At 33.1% G+C, this 24,660-nt stretch overlaps 2 protein-coding genes across 2 annotated transcripts; both read right to left on the bottom strand.

Annotated features, from left to right (window-relative positions):
- Nucleotides 1-2,811: 2,811 nt before the first annotated feature.
- On the bottom strand, nucleotides 2,812-8,806 carry LOC114717027 (TMV resistance protein N-like). Its single transcript, XM_028902105.1, has 7 exons — nucleotides 8,413-8,806; nucleotides 7,982-8,143; nucleotides 7,487-7,846; nucleotides 6,367-7,383; nucleotides 5,759-6,268; nucleotides 4,979-5,084; nucleotides 2,812-3,095 (listed from the first exon to the last, which is right to left on the bottom strand). The coding sequence occupies exons 1-7, from the start codon at nucleotides 8,419-8,421 to the stop codon at nucleotides 2,812-2,814; spliced, it is 2,448 nt and encodes an 815-aa protein (XP_028757938.1). The 5' UTR covers nucleotides 8,422-8,806.
- On the bottom strand, nucleotides 8,749-10,277 carry LOC114717025 (TMV resistance protein N-like). The gene is made up of 2 exons (XM_028902104.1): nucleotides 10,062-10,277; nucleotides 8,749-9,076 (listed from the first exon to the last, which is right to left on the bottom strand). The coding sequence occupies exons 1-2, from the start codon at nucleotides 10,151-10,153 to the stop codon at nucleotides 8,749-8,751; spliced, it is 420 nt and encodes a 139-aa protein (XP_028757937.1). The 5' UTR covers nucleotides 10,154-10,277.
- Nucleotides 10,278-24,660: the final 14,383 nt, after the last annotated feature.

Below are 24,660 nucleotides of genomic sequence, written 5' to 3'. Positions count from 1 at the left end.
TAGGATATTGGATTCTTAAATATTTTTCCAAATGTGTTATCACAAAATATTTTATGACACTAGATGTATATAAAAAATATTTTAAGATATTATATGAACAATAAAACAATTCTAATACTCTTCGGGTCCTTAATATAAGACCCATTTAACTAATTTGATTAAATTAAGGAAGTTAGTTAAGTTAGTTAATTATAAGAAATATGACATGTTTTTTTTAAAACACCATTATCATCTTTCTTAATACCCTATCTTCCTCTTTTACTTGATTATGGTTGAGGGAGTATCCATAGGGGTAATTTAGAGAAAATTGATAAATATGAAAAATGAGTCTTATATTTAGGACCAAAACCAACTCAACAATTAGGTCCTATATTAAGGATTGGAGGAATACATAATTTTCTTTGCAGTGAAAAAGAAAATAAAACATAAATAAATAAATAAAGGTCCATCACTGCTCAGCGCTCAAAACATCCACCTTTTGAGTGCTTAGTACTCCGTGCTCATCATGATGAGCAAGAAATGCAGACCCTTATAAATTTTCTGCAATAATGCACATAGTATGCAATTCAAAAAAGGTGATAAAAAAAATAAATAGCTTATCAAATTTGAACCACTTCAACTTTTGCAACAAACCACCAAGTGATGAGTGAAGGGACAATAAATTGCCAACAATCAGTATATAGAGCGATTGCCAAGGAATTAGAATTAGAGCGCGTCTTTTATTTTTTTTGTTTTTTAAATTAAGAGGGAGACACTAATAACTTGAAGTTACAAGTGGGATCTGTGACTTTCCACTTATAAGAAAGCATTAATGTCACTAAATTATAAGGCCTTTGGCAGAATTCATCGTTAAACTCATGCTTTGGTCATGCAAAGCATTTGAGAACGGAATTTTATTTCCAAATCCAATTCAAAATTTTACTCTTTGCATACACAAAAGAAAGTACTGCATGTTACAGTTTACAAGATGAATTTTATCATTAGCATGAATATGAATCTATCTAACCAGTACAAAATAAATTAAATTACATTTCAACAACCACTTCGTCTTTTCAGCAACCACTAAAAAATTGGTTGGTTCTTTTTTTTTTTTTGAATTATTATTAGTGAGTTTTGCATGCCTACGACTTGGCAAAATAATGTGAACTTAAGGAAATACTACTTTCAATTCAGGTCCTTTTAACCGATAAAATTTTCATACATAGAAGGACCTGATATGTTTTTAATACATAGGGATTTTCCACCGATTTTTCTTATAGTTAATATGGTGGACTCCCCTTTTGTCTATTTTCATTCGGAAGTAAATGAGAATGAGAAAAGGAACTCTGTTCTTCTTTCGATGCTGCTTCCCGCATGACTGCAACTTGCATCCCCATAGTCAGGTTAACTTGGCGTACGGTTTTTCACTTTTGCTTGACTTTTCTTTTTGAATAAGATGTGTGTGTTTATGTATATTAATCATTTCATGAGTGATTTCGAGAAGACGAAGTGGTGGCCGAGTCGTGAAGATAAAAATTATAACTTGTTCCATGGGAAGGCATGCAGAGACGGTTAGATGGATTATAAATTTGGATCTTCTCAATCTACAATTCCTTGAACTTGTTTCAATTTTACTTTTTAACAGTCATATTGATTTAAATTGTTGTACTGTTCCCTCCGGGTAAATTAGAAGGATGCAATATTTATTTCTTTTTAACATTTTAGTTGATTTTTTTTTCCTTTGGGACATAGGTCCCCTTTGTTTCACGGAAAAAGGAAAGAAAGAAGAAAAATATGAATTGTTATATGGATCAAGGGCTAAAATAAAATTTAGAAATTAGACAAATTGAGAGGATAAATCTACATAAATGAATTAGGATTTTAGTGTATTGATGAATAGATTAGTACATAAATTTTTTTAAAAATATTTTAACAAATGTATTTTTAGATTCCTTTAAAGCATAACGGAAGTAATATATCATATTGAAGTATATGTTCACAAAGAAAGTCTATATAATTACGACAAAATAACACCAAGATTATCAAGACCATTTTACTGTATAAAGATATAGATTATTTTGCTGCAACCATAATTTTTTGTTTTTCCTTTGGTCTTGCTCAATGATTCAAACCTTGATGAGAAAATCCATTTTAAAGGCAGCTAAAATACCCAAATTCAAAATCAGGCCTTTAAATTCAACAAATCCCCAGTTAGACTTTTAGACCAAAATGAGATTTTAGAATGTTGGGTATTTTACCAATTTGCCCTTTTTTTAAAAAACAAAAAAAGAAAAGTAACCTCCTAAGTCATTTCCACCAACGACCGGCTCCCAACCCTGCGAATGGCTTCTCCGGAGCATCGATGTTGATTGTTGACAACAATTTTATTGCAAAAATCTTTTTTGTGAACATCTAATAGCTTTTGGGTAGCTATTATTGGACTTATTGATTTCTACACCTATCTTGTGATTAAATAATAATATATGTTTTTGAAGAGTGCAACTTGATTGCAAAAATTTGTTATTAATAATTAATAAAGACTTGTAAATTGTTAAATTGAACTTGTTCATTTTTAAGGTTTTCTTATCTTATGATTGAATAAAAACAAAAGTTCATCGAAGAGTGCAATTATATTGCAAAATTAATATTTTCGTTGTACATACCTCTATGAATTGTTAAATTAAACTTATCACTAAAAATGCTTCTCTAATTTTTTGTATTGGACTCGTGTTTTGTAATCGTGCTGTATATGCGATATCTTTCGATGACGTATGTTTGTCTGTCCTCAACGATAGAATGCCAAAGACATGGATATCGACAAAACTAAGAATATCAACGTAACAACATGATCGGCAAAAACAGAGGCCAGATGTCTCTACTAAAAGAAGTGCAACAGAGTATATACGGATAAGGCGTTGAAGCAACGCAAAGTTCATATAATATATGACTTTCAATAGGACAGATCAATTGGGATTTCGGTGAAGAACACACTGCCACATTCTTTTGTGAGTAACGCAGCATTTCTTCATCATAATATTCACTTTCATAACAAACTTTGCGAGCAAACCAACTATTCCATTGGAGCCTCTTCTTTAAGCAGTAATTAATCAACAATCCTGCATATATAATAATTCCACAGCCAGGAAAAAAAAAATAATAAGGAGAGGCATGAGCAGTGAAGTTTGCGCTTTGGTGGAGTGCATAAACTCATATATAGATATCTATTCAATTAAAATATCCTTATGAATCATATGAATTTGAATTATCCCTTGATAGAAACTCCTTGATAACATATGCAATCTATAAGAATTTCTTGAGGGGAAAATGAATAAATATTAGAAATAAGATGGATTAAGATTTTATATTTAAGATCAAATTGAATATTCAACTAAAGCTTATATTGTAACAAAAAAAAAAAAACAGACCGAATGTAGTGTGAAACAGAAGCAAAGACATAAGTGCTGTTATTGACCAAAGACTTGGAAAAATGAATGGGAAATGAAGGAAATATTACTTCCACTGACAACTTATTTCTTACAAGGAAATAACTAGACTCACTATACACTATAGTAATGAAAATTTGCGATCTCCAATTAGATATGGGAACCCTCAGCAAAAACACAGCGTTCCATGTCCTCTGATCCTTCATCGTCGTTTTGCTGGATTGGTCATTAGGGTTCTATAGCTTAGAGCTAATAATATGGGTTGGACCCGCAAACACGCCAAAAATGGTGAGTTAGGATTGGCCAAAAACCAACTCGACAGTAAATGAGCCTTTTTAACCTGCACCGCCAGGCCCGCAACCAGTCATGGGTTAGCTTGCCAACCCGTAGCCTAACCCGCATTTATTTTTTAATCTTTTAATTATTATAATTATATTATTATATATTATATCCTATCTACAAAAATAAAAAAAATACTTATATAATTTATTTGGTGCTTTCAATTAAATATTTCAAGGAAAAACAAAAATTTTATTATTATTTTTGGATACTATATAAAAAAAAAAAGGTATTAAAAAGTAAAAAAAAATTCCAAAAAAAAAAGTATTAGCTGGTCAACCCGTCAACTCACCTTGCAAGGGTTAGAATTGGCTAAAAACCAACTCACGTTTCAAACGGGTTGTTTCAGCCCAACATATATGGGTTCAACCCACCATGGCCCTATTATAGGTCCTTAACATGTTGTCCCATATCCTCCCCCGCAGACAATCAAAGCATGGACAATCACCTGCACACACAATCAAACCATGCATTACATGTCGATAGAAAATCACACAGAGACGACATAAAAAGATTAATATAATGTTTAGTATCTCAAATTTATTCTTATTTTGGTTTTAGTCTCTCAATTAACAAAATGGTCTAAATTTTTATTAAATTATAAAGACCAGCATTTTACATGAAAAGAAACTTGAGCTAGGGATTAAAACTTCTGGTTTGAAATTTAAGAGATCAAAACTAAAATAAAAACAAACTTGAGAGACCAAAAATTATATTAACCTAACTTAAAATTATATATGTAAATGTATAAAAATAATGAGCTCTGTCAATCATATTTGAGTATTGGTGGATCTAATCTTGAAAAGCCCTATCCCCACTCTCCACATGCGTTAGCTTGGCTCAAAAGTCAAAACATAAGACCCATAAATAAAAAGAGTGGGGAAGGGGTTGACCTTCCAACATATTGATATTGGCATTTTCCTCTGGTCAAGAACCAATATCATATTGATACCATCCTAAAGTATTTTTCCAATCGTAATTATGATAAATTATTTCCAATTATTTTATCAGAATAAAAAAACCATATAGTTAGCGTGGAAATATTAAAATTGTAAATAAAAATAATTAAATTTTAAAAGTTAATAAATACTTCACTCTGTAGTGCAAGATGGTTAATATATGGAAATTCATTAATTTATTTGAGAGTATGAATATATAATATATAAAACCAGAGGCAATATATTGGAGGCTTTTGCATGGAGCACCGAGCTTTGAACCTGAAGGTGGGTTTGGGAACGTTATGGGACCATGTTTTGTGAATGCAGTATGGAAAGGCCATGGGCTCCCAAGGCCTGTCGTCGGTGTCGGGTTACGATCAACAACCTGCACAATGTGTTGTAGCCCTCAATCATCACAACGAGAACCCATCTATCCATTTTCTCTCTCACATCAAAATACCCCTAGCTAGTTAATGCTTCATTTTCTTTCGTAAGTGAAAAAAAGCTCAATTTTCACTTTGGTAAAAAGGTCACTACTACTACAGTTACTATATCTCATTCAGTATAATGTTAGGAAGGAATAATTGTAAAAGAGTACTAACTCTGATGCATAATATAAAAAATTGGTTAACTTTTTTTTTTTTCAGACATTAAGAAATGGAAGTGGAGTTGCTAAACATGTTCTAAAATGATAAAGTTTGCCTATTTTTCCCTAAAAAAATGATAAAGTTGCCTTTAATATTTTATTTTTATTATCTCACATTTCTCTTCTATATTTAATAGGGACAAAAGTGAAAAAATCACACTAATTGTCCTACTATCATCTTATATTTAGGCCACAATTTTCTTTTAACCAACATCTTATATTAAGGGACCGAAGGGAGTATTTGACTAATTGCACATGTTTTCTTAATACCAATAAATTAGTTAAAATGGTGCTATGTTTAGGACTTAAAAAAGCGTGTGTAATGTGGGTTAAGTGTTTTACAAGTTATAGGGATGGAGGAGGTAGCTTGAAATAAAAATGAAAAAAGAAAGAGTTTAATGGCAGTGACTTACTTGGTCCATTTGTTGTTCCAATATTGGAAGGGGACTTTGATTCTTTGAGCTGTTGCCGTTTTCAACATCAACTTTGTGAATGACACGCCATCCACACTTTATTGAAACTTCCGCATCGTAAGAAGGGGCTCGAAATGCAAAGGGAATCTGATTGTTCTTCCTTGATTGCCACATATCACGGACATCCTTTGTTGGATTGTAAAATGAGACCCAGAGGTGACAAGACTTTCTTTTCTTTCCACCCTTACAATTAGACGCTGGCATAGCATGGTTTCCGCGATTGGGATGTCCAACATAAGCATGACTACACTGCCACCAACAGTAAAAGTTACTTTCTAGACGAGTGCATAATCCAATTCCCAACATTTCTTCACAAGGAGGTATGTCTATCATCACTAGAGCTTCGAAGTTATGATTCAGATAAAGATCGATTTGATTCTCAAACCATGGCGGTACTTCAGTTCCAGGAATTATCAGTGAGAAATAATCACGTGGCCCAAGCACTCCCGCCTAACCCGATAAATAATCACATATCAAATTATATAGTATGATTAAACACAAAATAAATACATATAATTATATGATGATATATGGCTATATGTATGTACCTGGTCCGTTGAAGCAAAGAGATGTGATAATTGTTCACCTTCCACTGTATCCAATGAATCACATTCTTCTGCATACATCTGCGATAATCTTGGCGGAATCTGCGGCAACGACTGAAGTTCCGAGCAAGAATTTATATTCAGAGTATCCAAATTCAAAAGATTAGATATGCAGCCAGCAGGTAGATTCTTAAACTTGTTTCCACTTAGATCTAACCTCCTTAACGATGATAAGCCACCCAAGTCATCCGGAATGGATCCATCATCAAAACCGCAATAGCTTAAATCCAATTGTGTCAGTGATTTAAGATTGAACATTGAAGGAGGCAATGTTAAGCCCTTATGAATTGAATGCCTCCAAAACATGTGCTTCAACGAAAGAATCATGCTCCAAGAGTTCAATGTTGACCTTTTGCACCCACGGAATGACAATTTCTTGAGTTTTTCTAAACCACCAATGGAACACGGTATTTCAGTTATATCGGTTTCACTTGCGTCTAGCTCCTCCAAGGCTTCAATTTCATTCAACTTCTCTGGCAATCTAGCAAATTTTGAGCACCCAGCAATATCAACAAGGACAAGATGTTTCAAATTGTGAATGCTTTGAGGAGGGCAAACAAGATTTTTGCAACCCCTTAATTTCAGAGTTTTAAGACCAGTCAACAAGCCAAGTGACTCGGGAAGTTTGACTAAATTTGTCTCCCCAGCATCGAGCGTTTCTAGATTTTTCATATTTTTCCCAAACTCTGGGAGAAATTTCACTCGAATGCATCCATAAAGAACAAATTCTTTTAGTGCAGTCATTTCCAATTTTTTGGGACAATGGGCTATAAGACTTTTGCAACCTTTCAAGTTCAACACTTGAAGCTTTTTGTGCTGTCCAATTGAAGGATGGAGGTCAACAAGTTTTTCACAACCTTCAAGTTCTAATCTTTCCAAATTTGGAAGTTTAGAAAAATCAGGAGTTTTAATCAAGTTTTTGGAAAAACGCAAGTCCAAAAACTTCAAATTCTTCGAGCACTGGTCAAACAAATATATGAGAACCAATGAAAAAAATATATATTTTGCTAACTATGATAATCAATGACACTATCAATAACATCAAAGGATAAAGATATCTTACCAGGCCAAGTTTCTTTAATTTGCTATGATGCATTCTAAGATCAACAAGTTCATGCAATCGAGTTCCAGAAGGAAGAGTGTCTAAAGGATATTTTGTCCAATAAAGTACTTTCAAAGCATGAGAAAGACATTTGAGGCTAACAGGAACATGGAAATCACTTGATATCATGAGTAATCTAAGCTTACGCAATGTTGAAAAAGCTTCACGATCCCAAAATGCCTTACAAGATGTGGATGAAACCTCACCTTGTATTTCTCTTGTGTCTTGATAAACAAGGTTATGCAATTTTGAAAATGGTTTAGGATCCCAAAATGCCTCACAAGATGGGGATGAAATCATACCTTCTATTTCTTCTATACCCTGATAAACAACATTAGCCACAAGAAAAATGGTATCAAATTTACTATACAAGAAATTAATAAGATGTAAAATGTATTAAAACCTAATAATATGTAAAATATATTAAAACCAATAAGAGATAAGATCGATACTCACCCAATTGTTTTGCATAACTTTATCAATATCTTCATTAGTCCACAATCTACTACGATTTCCAACACAATTAGAGGACTTATCCATAACAATTTTCCTACCCATTTGTTCCACCAAATCATGCATCACCAAAATACTGCCATATTCCTTCAACATAGATTTTTCCTGGAGAGTTGTTATTCCAATTTTCGCATTAAAACCACAACTTTCTAATATTTTTGTTATTTTGTTTTTGCTCCAACCATTGAAGAAGCAAGCAATATCTAAAAATATTGTTTGTTCTCTACTGGTTAACGCATCAAAGCTTATTTGAAGTATCTTGAAAATTTGTTCATGTTGATCTTCCTTCAACATATTTAAAGCATTTATCCATTTTGCCACGCAGCTTTTTCCACAAAAGAAAGAACCCAAAATAGAAAGAGCTAAAGGAAGACCTTTTGCATAATTACAAATAGTCTTAGATAGCCCCAATAGATCCTCTCGAGGCTCACTTCTTCCAAATGCTTTCTGACAAAAGAGTTGAAGGGATTCAGTTGGGTTCATAGTTTCAACCTCATGTAGATATGAGACACGTGCTCCACGCAACAAGTCTAAATGTCTAGTTGTTATGATCACTCTACTCCCAGCACCAAACCAACTTGGGCTACCAGCCAAATTTTCTAGATGGGCTGTATGGCTGACATCATCAAGGATAAGTAAAACTTTTTTATTGCAACAACGGTTTTGGATTATTTTCCTCCCTTCATAGCTATTGTCAATTTCCATGTTTCTTATTTTGAGATTTGAAAGAAATAAACTTTGTAATTGAACCTCGCCACCATCTCTTTCTGAAGCTGTCCTAACATTGTGAAGAAAGCAACTAATATCAAATTGGCTATGATATTTCTCAAAAACAGCCCTAGCAATTGTTGTCTTCCCAACACCCCTAAACCCCATATTCCTAGAAACCGAACATCATTCGAACCTATCTCCAATAGTGGCGCTAGTTGTTTCACTTTATTGTCAATTCCAATGAGTCCTTCAGTATAAGGTGGTAGTCTAAGATGTAATTTGGTCCACAGCTCCTCAACCACTGTGTCAACAAGTTCTACTTCAGACCTACAAGTTACAACAACGTATGAATAGTCATGTGAAATATAACTTTTGATTTATTTTGTAATTATACTACCTCCAGTCCTAATTATAAGACCTACAAACAAGATCTCATAATTAAGACAGGAGGTAGTATAATATTTGTTGCTCTAATGTCTCCAATTGTTAATATTTTTTCCTTTTGGATTATCAACACATTGAAACAATTTCACCTTGGCAATAGCCCAGAGATGCAGTTGTTGTTCATTTTTTTTTCAACGAGCACTTTAATTTAAGGGAGAATTGCAATTAAGTCCCATATAAGAGAAATAATTATGAAAAGGTCCTAATAACAATCTGAACAGTCTGTAATGACAAGTCTTACAGTGGAGAATGACAACTTCTAGGAATTGTTTTGTAATTTTTTTCCCCTTTCATGGGACTTGATTGTAATCCTCCCTTAATTTAATTGTGATGCTAAAGCTTTTCAGTTCAAGTTTTGGATATGAAAAAATAAAAAATAACAAAATACAAATTTAAAATTTTAAAACTTTTAACTTCAAATACAAAAAAAAAAAGGATAGTTACAAAATTTATTAGAATAAATATGACATAACTAAAAAATGACTAAGTACTATAAATTTGGTTCCACAATACTCAAAATTTAACTAGTAGTATCAATACCAAATAATTGTATTAAAAAAGTTTTAAAATTCGTGTTTCTACAAAAGTTAGCGAGGAAAGCTCATTTATTAAATAGTGGTAAACAGAAATGGAAAGAACGAGTGAATAAACAATAAAAAGAATGATGACACTTGTAATACGAAGTATAATTGTCTATTTCAACTAAAATGTTCATATTAATAATTAATTTTTTTAGTTTTTAAAATAAGAACACACACATGTCAACCAAATAGCCTGACTGCATCTAGATCAATATATGTTCTAGAAAATGATTATATAAATACAAAATATTTGTTGCATAATTTTATCCAATAAGAAATTAACTCACCGATTCTTATTGCAATCCCAACCAGATAAGTCCGAAACCTTCCTGAGAGAATCTCTCCAACTTTCCATGACCTCCTTGTCCCTTTGAAGCATTTGATGCCCATCAAAAGCTTTGGCAAAACTTTCTCTTTGATGCCGTGCATCAGATGGATTTACATCATAAAATATGGGAAAACTTGTTGAGACAAATTATTTCTTGAGTAAAGAATATGTCCGAGTTCATTTAACACCATGAAGAAGAAGCATAATTTTTTGAGGAGAACAACAATTGCAAACAGAGAATCCTCAATTGCTTGTTTGAGTTCTTTGGAAATGATTTCTCCTCTCTCAAGTTCTTCATTATCTCTAAAAACAGTGAATCCACTCCTCTTTAAGGCATGATACAAGTGGTCAGTGAAGCCGTTACGAGTATCTTCACCCCTAAAACTCAAAAAGATGTCATACTTCCAAGTTCTTTGGGTTGAACTGGAGTTGGAAGAATTTGAAGAAGATGCTGCTTGGTTAGTTGCCATAAATGCTTAAGCCAATAATTTGATGAACCAGCAATATTACGACCTACAACACAGCTAGACCATTTCATTTCGCTAAAGGGAACAAATGAAATATGCGATGATCAGATTGCAAAGGAAAAAAATGGAAAAGAAAAATAGTGGAAGTTTCAGATGTATGATATACTGACCTGGGCTTACAGCTAGAGGTGAAGTGTCTAAACGCTAATGCTTCAAATATACAAGCTTTCAAGTGTTTACCTTCCTGATGGTGTTATTAGATGGCTGAAACTAGAATTTTCTTGCAAGTTTCTCACAATTTCTCTCTGTCCCTTTCTATCTTCTCTTTCTTCTTCTTTTCTCTCTCTTTGTCTGCAATAAGGGAAGAGAGCTAAAGCCCTACTTAAGTGAAAGCTTGTTTGGAGGACCACCTCGAGAATGAACCTACTTAATGTGAAAGCTTGTTTGGAGGACCACCTCGAGAATGAGGAAAGGCCGAAAGGGTCCACAGTCTTCCTTCCTTGCTCCCTCCCTCACCATGACACGCCCGTGATCATTTTGACTCGCATAACCACCTTTTTTCTGCAGATTAGTTAGCTTATCAAATTCGAAACCGCTTCATCTTTGCAACACCTTCTAAAAATTTGGTTGGTTTTATTAGAGTGATGAGTGACCCATGACATTATGCGAGTTCTCAAACAAAAGCTCGTGATCTATAAAAGAGGGGGAATTTGAATCTGCGAATTGATGATTGCAAAAATAAACCAAAAAAAGATAAATGTAATCAGATGACTTTTACATTCATGTGTATAATACTTGAAGATTTGACGTATGTACTTAGAAGCCACCCCGGCCATGATGCAATCCGACGACTTTCCCCTTAATTATTGGTTTTCATTTATTTCCTTTATTTGTGCTTCGTCTTCAATTCTTCATACATTTTCTGCTCATACTCTAAGAAATCGTTTGAAAAGATCTTCATGCAATCCCACATTGATGAGCAATCAAATTACTAAAAAGTCGCACAACAAGTGAGCAGCATGAAATAATAAATTTTGATGCAAAAAGTCACAACAGGTGTATCTGCGGTTCACTTGTCATGAGGCTTTTTAGTAATAAGATTGGTTATACAAAGTACAAAGTAATTTTGCCATATTAATATTACTATTATTAAAAAGCAAATGGGAGAATTCTTTCTGGTCAGCAATCCAATATTAAATGCATATGGGGTTGGTTTTCTCAGCTTCCAGTCTGAACACACCAATATATCTATGTAAATGGAATCCGTCGGGCTCCATTAGCGTATGCCAAAAAGTCAAAAAGAAAAGGAGACGTGAGAATTGAATGAGCAGAGGGCCCATTTTCTTCCTTCCATGCCCCTTCCCTCACGACTCCTTCCAATTAATTATATCATACTACCTTAATTTCTTAATATTAAAACTAATAGCTAATTTATAAATATTAAAAAATAATTAAGTTAGTTATCTGTAATAAATTGATGTTGTTTTATCTAAAATATCTTTATTAATCATGTGAATTTAAGTTATTTCTTGATAAAAACTCTTTAACAACATATATGCAGTCCATAAGAATCCTGAGAGGAAAATGAATAAATATTTAAGATAAAATAAATTAAGATTTTTATTTAATATCAGATTGAATATCAACTAATGTTTATATTGTAACAAAAAAAAAACTAACTGAACGGTAGTATGAAACAGAAGTGAAGACATAAATGCTGTTATTGACCAAAGACTTGGAAAAATGAATGGGAAATTAAGGAAATATTACTTCCACTGACAACTCATTTCCTACAAGCTTGGAGGTATTGTTGCATACTCCTTCCCGCATGACTGCGACTCGTGTCACCAAAGCCAAGTCAACCTGGCGTAAAGACTCCAAGTCTTCCCTGAATTTGCTACATTTTTAAATTTTTTCTCATGTAATGACTTTTCTTTTCTGAGAAAAGTAACTAATATTTATCTAACTGACAATATGTGTCTACATACTAATTTTTTAAGAAATTAATATTGATCCAAAATAATTAGCTTTTGAATTTTGCAAAGTTAAATTATTCTATTTTTTTATTTTATTTTATAAAAATAATCAAAGTCTTTCAAAAAAGAGACAGGCTGAACTTATTAAGCAAATAGTAGACTGTGAAGAAAAGAGAGATGTTGATGTGGTAAGGGGGGAGCTGTAATCTGAGCAATTTGAAATGGAGAAGTGGGAGTGAAGATAAAAGGGTGAGGCTGAGTAAGTATGGATGATGAGAGCAGTGCAGGGACAAGAAATTGCCAGTTAGAATTAGAATGCATCTTCAAATTTGAGAAAAGGATTTTAATTTCCAAATCCAATTCAAGTTTTATTATTTGGATGAATAATAAATGGTATAATCACTATATATTGTTTGGATGAATAATAAATGTTATAATAATTATAAATGTATATATTACCTCGGTTCTAAATATAAGATTATAAACAAAGTCTTATATCTAGGACCGAATGTAGTATATTATAGCATATTTCCTTTTTCTTTTTTGTTTTTTGTCAACTCCCTTTTTCTTAATTTAGATTATGCATAACTCTACATTCATCCAAACACAACGGAAAGCACTATGCGTTACTGTTTACAATGTGAAATTCATTAGGATGAATATGCATATAACCAGTACCGAATAAATCAAATTGCATTTCGTTATGTCACGAAATCCAATTTCATCACCAACCCATAATCACGCGAGCATATATAAATTAAGAGTTAAGATGCATCCAGTACTCTAAAATATCTTTTCGGATGCATCCAAACACCCTAAAATATATTCAAGTGCATCCAACACTCCGACGTATTTTTTAGGGACACCTAGGGGTGGAAATAGGCTAGGCCAGACTAGGCTTTAGCTAAATAGTCTGGGCCTGCATAAGAGATCTAAAGCCTGGGCCTGAGCCTGAGCCTGCATGTAGGCTTTTTTTAAGCTCGAGCCTGAGCCTTCAAAAGGCTTGATAAGCCTGAAAGCCTTTTTAAAAGCCTACTTAAAATTTAGGTATTTAAATAGGCTTAAAAGCATATACTTCAAATTCATGTATAACTCTTCAAACCTATTTTAAAGCCTATGTTATGTCTTAAAAGCTTAGGATCTATTCTCACATATAATATAAGATAATAAAAGTCTAGTAAGGAAAAAGAATGTTTAGTGACAACAATTGTTCTAACAAATATGAATAAGAAAAACCAATTATATGTTGACTAAGGAGATATATTTTCTAAAATCAACCAAACCCAACAAGTGGCATGTAATTAAAACTAGATTTTACCTCTTGCTTCTCTAGCAATATTATAATATTTCATTTGGGCATGACTAAAACAAACTTACTAAAATTATTATGTTTTAGCGAACAATGTAAGTCAGGAGAGAGGGAGTGAGCTAACGTAGTCATCTTGAGTGATCAAAGAAAAGAAATGTAAAGGTGAAAGATTGATTGATGAAAGGGTTGCGTTTGTGTGTGAATGATGGGATGTGAGACTTAGATTATAGCTTAGTAATTTTATAAATAATTTATAAAATTAGTCTAGATTATATTATATAATAGTGTAAATTAAAAAAAAAAAAAAAGCTAAATAGGCCAAGCCTGTAGACTTGTAGGCTAGGCCTTATAGAAATAGGCCTGGCCTGTTTATCTAAATAGGCCTTGCAATAGGTCTAAGTCTGAGCCTGACCTATTTACTAAATAGGCTAGGTTAGGCTTAAAGTAGGCTAGACCGTAGGCCTCCGATAAGGGCCTAGCCTACTTCTACCCCTAGGGACACCCAGTACCCTGAAGTATTTTTTTTTGCCTTGGTGCTAGATACACCAAAAAATATTTTTAGGTGCTGGATGTATCTGAAAAAGTACTTTAAGATGCTGGATGCACCAAAAAATACTTTACGATACTGAACGCACCTAAAAAAATATTTCAAGATGTTAAATGCACAATAAAATACTTTAAGATGCTGGATGTACTGAGAAAATACCTCGAGATGCTGGATGCACTTTAAATCATAAATCAATGCCAAGCTAGTAAATGATTATAAATATTGTATCAAAACCTTGCAAAGATTACAAATTAACTACAACATCTTGTGATCTGGGTTGCTATCCAAAGCTTTGTCAATAAGGGAGTCAGAAGAGCCTCAAATGACTCATTATATGCTCTCTTTGATTTCCAGTAACTATTATTAAATTGAGCTTTTATTAACTAATCACGTTTTGAAAACAAGTTGGAGGTAAGAACCATAGTTTTGAAGCCCAAATTACGTTTTTTTGTTGAAAGCGGTTGCCAGCATCACTAATTCCAAAAGGAACTTGAAAAACCAAACAACACAATTTTTTATTTTCAAATCATGCTGGAGTCCAAAATCATGGTTAGCAAAGAAGTAACATGTAACATGCTTTTGGCTGATCTCAGTTTTAACCGCCTTCCATTTGTCAAAATTCAATTTTGGATAACATCAATCTATCTAAAAGCAATTTGCAGAGCCAATTCTATCCAAACTTGGATATTGACTGACGTAAACTAGTCAAATTATTGTTGACGCAAGAGGCTCCAAAATAACAAAAAGGTAATCGCCAATTAATTCTCAATATGTACAAGCTTTCAAGTGTCTACCTTCCTGATGGTGTTGTGAGATGGTTGAAACTAGAATTTTCTTGCAAGTTTCTCACAATTTCTCTCTTTTCCCTTTCTATCTTCCTCTTTTCTTCTTCTCTTCCTCTCTCTTTGTCTGCAATAAGAGAAGAGAGCTAAAGGCCCTACTTATTGTGAAAGCTTGTTTGGAGACAAGGCCGAAAGGGTCCAAAGTCTTCCTTCCATGCTCCTTCCCCCGCCACGACCGCCTGTGATCACTTTGACTTGCATAACCAGCCTTTTTTTTCCCACAATATTTTCCCATTTTTTCCCACAAATTAGCTTAACGGATTTGAACCGCTACATCTTTGCAACACCCATCCAAAAATTGGTTTTATTTGAATGATGAGTGACTTATAAAATTAATGAGTTTCCAAACAAAAACGCGTGATCTATAAAAGAGGGAATAAAAGAAATTGAAAAATAAATTTTAAAAAAGATTGAGAAAGGCCATTAATTCTTGTTAAAATACCATCTTTTGCAAAAAAGAAAAATAAATGAGGAGAGAATTGAAATAATAGAAGATCATATTTATTTATTTATAATCAGTACCCTCTATCAATTTCAAAACCAGTTTTGATACTCATCACAGTGATAGGCATCATGATACTCATTACTGCAGTGAAATCTACATCATTTAGATACAATTTTGATGGTCTAGATTTAAAATTTTTAACTAATAAATTCTAAACAAAAAATTATTTTCCAAAAAATTTACAGTTAAAATATTATATACCAGAAATATCCTTTTCTCCTGGGCATCTTTCTCTCCTTTTCTCTCGTCAAAAGTGGAACCCACATCCGTTGGGGAATTCTTTTTCTCCGTTCTTCTCCCAATTTTTTCGAACCATTCCCTCCTTTCACACTTCTCTTATAGATTTGCAATAAAATATGCTTTTTATCTTTCTTAATATAATACCTAATTGATTGATTTAGAAAGATTAAAAAAAATTAGTTATACTAATTATCTATTTTTTAATATAATACCTAATTGATGGATTTAGAAAGATTTAAAAAAAATTGTTATACTAGTTATTTAAATAGACGTTGATAAGGAGCATATTTTATTGCAAATCTGTAAAAGAAGTGTGAAAGGAGGGAATGGATCGAGGAAATTGGGAGAAGAACGGAGAAAAAGAATTCCCCAACGGATGTGGGTTCCACTTTTGACGAGAGAAAAGGGCAGACAGAAACCTACCAGAAAAGGATATTTCTGGTATATAATTCTGAGACGCTCAAAAAATGCTGGTGCCCAGCCTCCTCGGCTGGATATATAAGGGAAAAAGACAGCAAAATGCACCTCCAACTCCAAAAGCCCAGAAACGTCCGTCCAATTCCACAAATCCCATTTTGGTACCATGAGACCAAATTGGGATTATTATGTAAAAAGAAAAGACCACATTGCCCTTCATTTTAAATATTATTTTTAAAATATCACAACCCCTACTGGCCGGCCGGTCACCGGACCTCCGGCAGCGGCGGTCACCGGAGCTCCGGCGACCAGCCGACAATTGGTCACCGGAGCTCCGGCGGTCGGAATTTTTTTTTTTTGAAAATTTTTACAACTTCAATATAACGGTTAACAACTTTTGTAATGCTATTCACAACTTCAGTATAGCAATTAACAACAGCTTTTCTGGAAAATTCAACAAACTCCGGCGACCGGAAACAATTATTTTGAAAATTTTTACAACTCCAATATAACCGTTAACAACTTTTGTAATGCCATTCACAACTTCACTATAGCAATTAACAACAGCTTTTCTGGGAAATTCAACAAACTCCGGCGATCAGAAACAATTTTTTTGAAAATTTTTACAACTTCAATATAACGGTTAACAACTTTTGTAATGCTATTCACAACTTCAGTATAGCAATTAACAACAGCTTTTCTGGAAAATTCAACAAACTCCGACGACCGGAAACAATTATTTTGAAAATTTTTACAACTCCAATATAACTGTTAACAACTTTTGTAATGCCATTCACAACTTCAATATAGCAATTAACAACAACTTTTCTGGGAAATTCAACAAACTTCGGCGACCGGAAATAATTTTTTTGAAAATTTTTACAACTTCAGTATAGCGGTTAACAACTTTTGTAACCCTATTAACAACTTCAGTATAGCGGTTAACAACAACAAACTCAAGCGACCGGAAAAATTTTTTTTGAAAATTTTTACAACTTCAATATAACGGTTAACAACTTTTGTAAGCCTATGAACAACTTCAGTATAGTGGTTAACAACAGGTTTTTGAGTTTGTTAAAGGCATTACTGAAGTTATAAAAAAGCCACTTTTTTGAATTTTTCGAAAAACTTGTTAACTGCTATATCAAAATTGTTAACCGTTATATTGGAGTTGTAAAAATTTTCAAAAAAACGTAATTGTTAACGTTATACTGAAGTTGAAAATTTTTACAACTCCAATATAACGGTTAACAACTTTTATAATGCTATTAACAACTTCAATATAGCAATTAACAACAAGTTTTCTAGGAAATTCAACAAACTCCGGCGACCGGAAATAATTTTTTTGAAAATTTTTACAACTTCAATATAGCGGTTAACAACTTTTGTAACCCTATTAACAACTTCAGTATAGCGGTTAACAACAGGTTTTTGAGTTTGTTAAAGGTATTACTGAAGTTATAAAAATGTCACTTTTTGAATTTAAAAACTTGTGAACTGCTATATCAAAGTTGTTAACCGTTATATTAGAGTTGTAAAAATTTAAAAAAAAAAACGTAATTGTGAACGTTATACTGAAGTTGAAAATTTTTCCAACTCTAATATAACCGTTAACAACTTTTGTAATGCCATTCACAACTTCAATATAGCAATTAACAACAGCTTTTCTGGGAAATTCAACAAACTCCGGCGACCGGAAACAATTTTTTTGAAAATTTTTACAACTTCAGTATAGCGGTTAACAACTTTTGTAACCCTATTAATAACTTCAGTATAGCGGTTAACAATAGGTTTTTGAGTTTGTTAAAGGCATTACTGAAGTTATAAAAATGTCACTTTTTGAATTTAAAAACTTGTTGTTAACTGCTATATCAAAGTTGTTAACCGTTATATTGAAGTTGTAAAAATTTTAAAAAAAACGTAATTGTGAACGTTATACTGAAGTTGAAAATTTTTACAACTCCAATATAACCGTTAACAACTTTTGTAATGCCATTCACAACTTCAATATAGCAATTAACAACAGCTTTTCTGGGAAATTCAACAAACTCCGGCGACCGGAAACAATTTTTTTGAAAATTTTTATAACTTCAGTATAGCGGTTAACAACTTTTGTAACCCTATTAACAACTTCAGTATAGCGGTTAACAACAGGTTTTTTCAACCGCTATACTGAAGTTATTAACCGCTATACTGAAGTTGTTAATAGGGTTACAAAAGTTGTTAACCGCTATACTGAAGTTGTAAAAATTTTCAAAAAAATTATTTCCGGTCGCCGGAGTTTGTTGAATTTCTCAGAAAAGCTGTTGTTAATTGCTATATTGAAGTTGTGAATGGCATTACAAAAGTTGTTAACGGTTATATTGAAGTTGTAAAAATTTTCAAAAAAATTGTTTCCGGTCGCCGGAGTTTGTTGAATTTCCCAGAAAAGCTGTTGTTAATTGCTATATTGAAGTTGTGAATGGCATTACAAAAGTTGTTAACGGTTATATTGAAGTTGTAAAAATTTTCAAAAAAATTGTTTCCGGTCGCCGGAGTTTGTTGAATTTCCCAGAAAAGCTGTTGTTAATTGCTATATTGAAGTTGTGAATGGCATTACAAAAGTTGTTAACGGTTATATTGGAGTTGTAAAAATTTTCAAAAAAATTGTTTCCGGTCGCCGGAGTTTGTTGAATTTCCCAGAAAAGCTGTTGTTAATTGCTATATTGAAGTTGTGAATGGCATTACAAAAGTTGTTAACGGTTATATTGGAGTTGTAAAAATTTTCAAAATAATTGTTTCCGGTCGCCGGAGTTTGTTGAATTTTCCAGAAAAGCTGTTGTTAATTGCTATACTGAAGTTGTGAATAGCATTACAAAAGTTGTTAACCGTTATATTGAAGTTGTAAAAATTTTCAAAAAAAAAAATTCCGACCGCCGGAGCTCCGGTGACCAATTGTCGGCTGGTCGCCGGAGCTCCGGTGACCGCCGCTGCCGGAGGTCCGGTGACCGGCCGGCCAGTAGGGGCTGTGATATTTTAAAAATAATATTTAAAATGAAGGGCAATGTGGTCTTTTCCTTTCACATAATAATCCCAATTTGGTCTCATGGTACCAAAATGGGATTTGTGGAATTGGGCGGACGTTTCTGGGCTTTTGGAGTTGGAGGTGCATTTTTCTGTCTTTTTCCCGATATATAATTGGGTGACACAACATTCTAGCACAAATACAATTGCTGTGAGAGTATAACTGAACCTATAGCATATTGACACGTAAACGAGAGCGAAAATATCTGCATCTGTCCAAGCCTATGCAATAATTATAAATTATTTATGCTTTGATAGGGTGGCTTCAAGAAAAGTTTTAGCATCTTGTCGGCAGAAGGCAACAATAGTCAAAGATATCATTTAACTCAACTTTCATGATTTTCAACTGAAGTTTTCAAATGAATAATAAATTTCAGTCGCCTTCAAATTATAGTATTAAATACTAATTATATTCTTAATATAAAAATTAATTTGATTTTTAATTTAATTTTAAACATAAAATCTCAATTTATTTTATTTTTTTATATTTCTTTATTTTTTTAAGTAGTCCTTGTAAAAATTGTACATATTAAAAATTTTATTAAATAGTAGTTTTAACTAATACATATGATTAGGAAGAATATTTTAAAAAAGACCACCTATTTATTACAAATAACTAATTTAATTAGTTTTTTTTAATCTTTTTAAATTAGTTAACTGTGTTTTATATTCAGAATTAGAGGCTTTATTGTTAATTGTTTGTTTCCGTTCAAATTACAAGGGGCCAAAGGGGTAATGACGAGATGAGATTGAGACGCCTGAAAAAAGCACAATAATGCGTGTCGTTTGGGTTGGCTCATTGTTACTTTGGTGTATAATATAATAAGTTGGTTAATTTTTTTAAATTCTAACTTGCTAAAAAATAAAAGTTTAGTTCTTAAATATATTTTAAAATAATAAAAAAATTTACTTTACCCTTAAAAATTGATAAAATTGTCTTTAATGTTATATTTTTAATATCTCTTATCTCTCTCCTCTCTCTTTTATATTTAATAAGAGCGATAGTGAAAAAATTACATTAATTATCACAATAATCTCTTATACTACATTTGGTCCTTAATATAAGACCTAATTAACTAATTTGAGAGGATTAAAAAAAATCGGTTAAGTTAGTTATATACATTAACTAGAACTACTATTTGATGAAAACTTTAACATATGCAAACTATAAGGACTATTTTGAAAAAATATATAAATATGAAAAACAAAATAGATTATGGTCTTATATTTAGAACCAAATTAAAATTTTATATTTAAAAAAAGAACCAAATTGAAAGTCAAACAAACTCTTATATTAAGAACCAGAAGTAGTATTTTAGACCATAATTTTTTTTAACCAATATCTTATATTATTATAGCTTAGAGAGAGTACTAGTATTTTCTTTTGGCTAGAACTAATATCATACTGATATCATACTAAAGCATTATTGCGATCCCACGCATAGAGCAGTCCCAGCTATAAGTATTGGGGTGTGCAGGCTGAGTCTCTCAAAGAATTTGAGATGTTTGGACAAGTTTTTCCAAGTGCTTACTAATAATTGTCCATGATTAACAGTTAGGGAGCATTATTCCTTGTACTTACAAGCGAAATTAACTTAATTTGGGAGATGCAAAACTTATAATTAACTAATATGAGTAAATTAAGGATATTTTTAAATTAGTTAATATTATATATATTTTTAGAATACCCTAAATATCTTTCCTATATTATATATATTTTTAGAATACCCTAAATATCTTTCCTAATTTTCTTCCTCTTTCTCTTACTTATTGTTGAGAGAACATCAATATTATTAATTATAAAAAATATATAAAATATGTTTTATATATAAAATCAATCTCAATTTTCTAAGTAGTTTTTATATTAGGAGATAGAGGAGGAGGAATACTCATTAATTTAAATCACATCATCATATACGCGACTTCTTTCCACGCAAATTTCGCAGCTTTTCTTCGAAAAAATAGATGTGCAGAAGCATAGAGGCCTCCGAGGAAAGGTGCGGACTCAGAAATGGTAATGGATTTCACTTTTCCCCGGCAAAAGACACCTGTTCCCCTTTTTTTCATATTAAAAAAATTAAAATAAGTTAAGTCTTGAGAGTTTATCAAGATCTAGACATGTTTCTAGATTCAAATAGAGTTTATAAAGATATTTACAAATTATTTATTAATAAGGTTTTTAATTAGTAATGATATTTGAACTTTTAATTTTATAAGTTATGAACTGATTTTTTATTAAGTGAACTAATATTTAATCACCTATCCCGAGGGGCATAAAATGGAGAAAAACTGGCCCACTAAATTGTGCTGTTTGGGATGGGCCCCCATTTTACTTTCCATACAACCTCCCTCACGACTCCGGCCTGTGTCCCCATAATCGAGTCCCGTCAACCCCGAGTAAATACTTAAGAGGCTTTGTCACACAAACACGCAATGGTCTAGGGAGACGCGCGCGCTCAGAAACCCAACCCAATGTCTATATTATGTCCATGTGATCCGATTTCGATCAACGCGAGATATTCTTACATACACCCCGTGCACCACATCATTCATGCTCTGACCAGTAAAAATATGCCACGTTACTGATCTTAATCTGTAAGCTTATGCGTCAGCTTTGAAATTCATTTTAGATTAATAATTTAATTTAACAATTGTTTTTTGAACCCGTGCCACCTTTTTCATTCGGTCATTCCTCTCCATACTCTCTCTCCCCTGTTAACTTTTTCTTCCTCTTCAGAGTTCATAGTTCTCTTTTTTGGTCCATCTTCTTCTTGCTCAACTTTAATCTTTTTTTTTCTTCTCAAACTCTCTCTTCTTGTTAACCTTTTCTTCTGAGAGACGCTACTGTTCTGTTCTCAAAACTACAGGAATATCTGCTTTTGCTCCATAGACTCACCAAAGAGGAAAGCAGGAAGATGCTTGTACAGCGGACATGAAGAAAGAAAGAAAGAAAGAGAGGAAAGTGGCAGCGACCTTCTCAATGTTACCGAGGTAGCATCGAATGCGGTCATATCTGTGGCCAAGGAAGTCAGCGAGGAAAGACTGCGTGTATCCCCTGGTGTCGTAGTGAATGCAGATCTACTAAAAGGCCAGCGGGTGTCGGAGCAGTCGCCGTGAGTCATGAAGACGGTGGCCTTAATGGGAGTGTCCGAATCCAAAGGAAGGGTTGAGTGAAGATGTTACCACTATAGTTTCAGAAGAAGCCATGTCCAGAGGCAAAATAATGAAGCTGTGTTTGGTTTGAATTTGAGAATAGTGCCCCCAAAAGAAAAAGGTTGACCAGGAGGGAGAGAGACAGAGAAGAGGAAGAAGACGAACGAAAATGATAAGAGAGGAGTAAATGAAAAGAAAGGGCACGAGTTCCGAAAACAGTTTTAAATTAATTAAATTAATCAATCTAAAATAAATTCCAAGACTAACACATAAGCTTACACGTAGGATTAAAATTAGTGATATGACATATTTTTACTGGCCAGAGTATGAATGATATGGTGCACGGAGTGTATGAAAGAATTTCTCGATCAACGCTGTCGTCATTTGTGCTTCGTCTGCGTATAGATCGAGGCTGGCTGTTGTGTTGCTCAATGTCTGATAATTGCTGGTATATGCTATTCATATCAAAGTTTCATTGAACTCCTCATTTACTAAGATAATATTTATCCGATTCTAAATATAGAATTTATTTTTTTCAATATAAATTATATAATAAAATGGGTTTTGCAATTAGAATGGAGGAATATAAACTACTCTTCCTCCTGTTCTAAATATAAGATTATTATACATATATAAAATCTTTATATTAGTTTATATAAAAATTTTATACTTATGAATAGAGGAGTATGTACGTAACTAACTAAAAGAAAGACCCACGTATTGAAATGTAAGAACAAAGTAAATGCATAAAGCACATTTGTAAATCTCTTTGGGATACACGAGGCTCAGAGATAATGAACGTGAAGTACCAGTATGGCTTCTAAGGCGGGTAGGCGTCAGACTAGTCAGCTCATTGGTGTCTTTCTCTCTCTAATAAGGACAAATTAAAGATGAATCCCAGGGCAAACGAATTCCGCGTGGCTCTGTATGTCATCATAACTAAAATTACTTATAAATATATTTTATATAAATTAAAATAAAATTTCTCTCGTATATATTTACTCTGTATTCCGTAAATCATATACTTATTTCATATCAAATTTGAGCCGCTTTGAGTGTATTTGATAGGGCTGAACACAAAACCCGATAACCTGATGAATCCGATCTGGCCTCCAAAAAAAAGAAGAAAAAGCTTGATAAAAATCAGGTCAGACTGGGTCTGACCTGAAGACCAGGTAGGACCGGGTTCTGGGTGAGTATGCTAGATTGGTTAACCTAGTTCTACCTGGTGATACATATCATTTTTTTAATATATATTAGTTTTTAAAAGAAAAGGAAAAAAAAAACAAAAAGCCCAAGTCCCAAAGAATGACGCCACTGATTGATAGGGGGTCAGTACCACCATCCTCGAGATCCAATATGATTTGAAACTCCATTCAAACCCTAAGCCTTAGGTTTTCGGCGCCTTCTCTCTTCCTCCTCCCACTCCCACTTCCCTCTCTCTTCTTTTTCTCACTTCCCTTCTCCATTCCTCCTCCCATTTCCTTTCTCTCTTTGGCGCCTTTGATCCTTTTACTTCCCTTCTCCCTTCCTCCTCCTACTTCCCTTCTCTCTTCGATCTATTGCTCAAATGCTCAATACTTCCTTCACTGTTGCAGGCTTGCAGCCCCCTTCTCTGGCCTCTTCGTCATTTTTAAATATTCATCCTGAAGCTTGTTATTGTCCTGCTGTATTTTATTCTTACTAATATGACGTGGAACAGTTATGGTGATAAACATAAATAGAGTCCCGTCTCCTCCTCTAACTCTAATTTTCTATGCTTTAATAAGTCTTCTTGAGATCTTGTGTCCTGGGTGATTTTTCATAAAAAATATATTTCTTTTCCGATTCTTTATGTGTGTATGAATTTTTACTCTTCATACTGCATTGTCACACTCATTTTTCTAACCCAACTGGATTATTAACCTTTGGTTAAAAAAAAAAAAAGAAAGTAGACCATTAGCCCGGTCAAATCCGGTCTGGTTTGCCCAACCCGATGGGTAGCGGATTCTCCACTGGGTTGGACTGGTCTTTGGGCTAAAATGGCCGGGTCGAAGACC

The sequence above is a fragment of the Neltuma alba genome, unplaced genomic scaffold (genome assembly GCF_004799145.2).
Source record: "Neltuma alba isolate B1F8T4 unplaced genomic scaffold, ASM479914v2 tig00011705_pilon, whole genome shotgun sequence".
Lineage (NCBI taxonomy): Eukaryota > Viridiplantae > Streptophyta > Magnoliopsida > Fabales > Fabaceae > Neltuma > Neltuma alba.
Note: the sequence above shows the minus strand (reverse complement) of the source record. Positions and strands in the feature narration are given on the sequence as shown.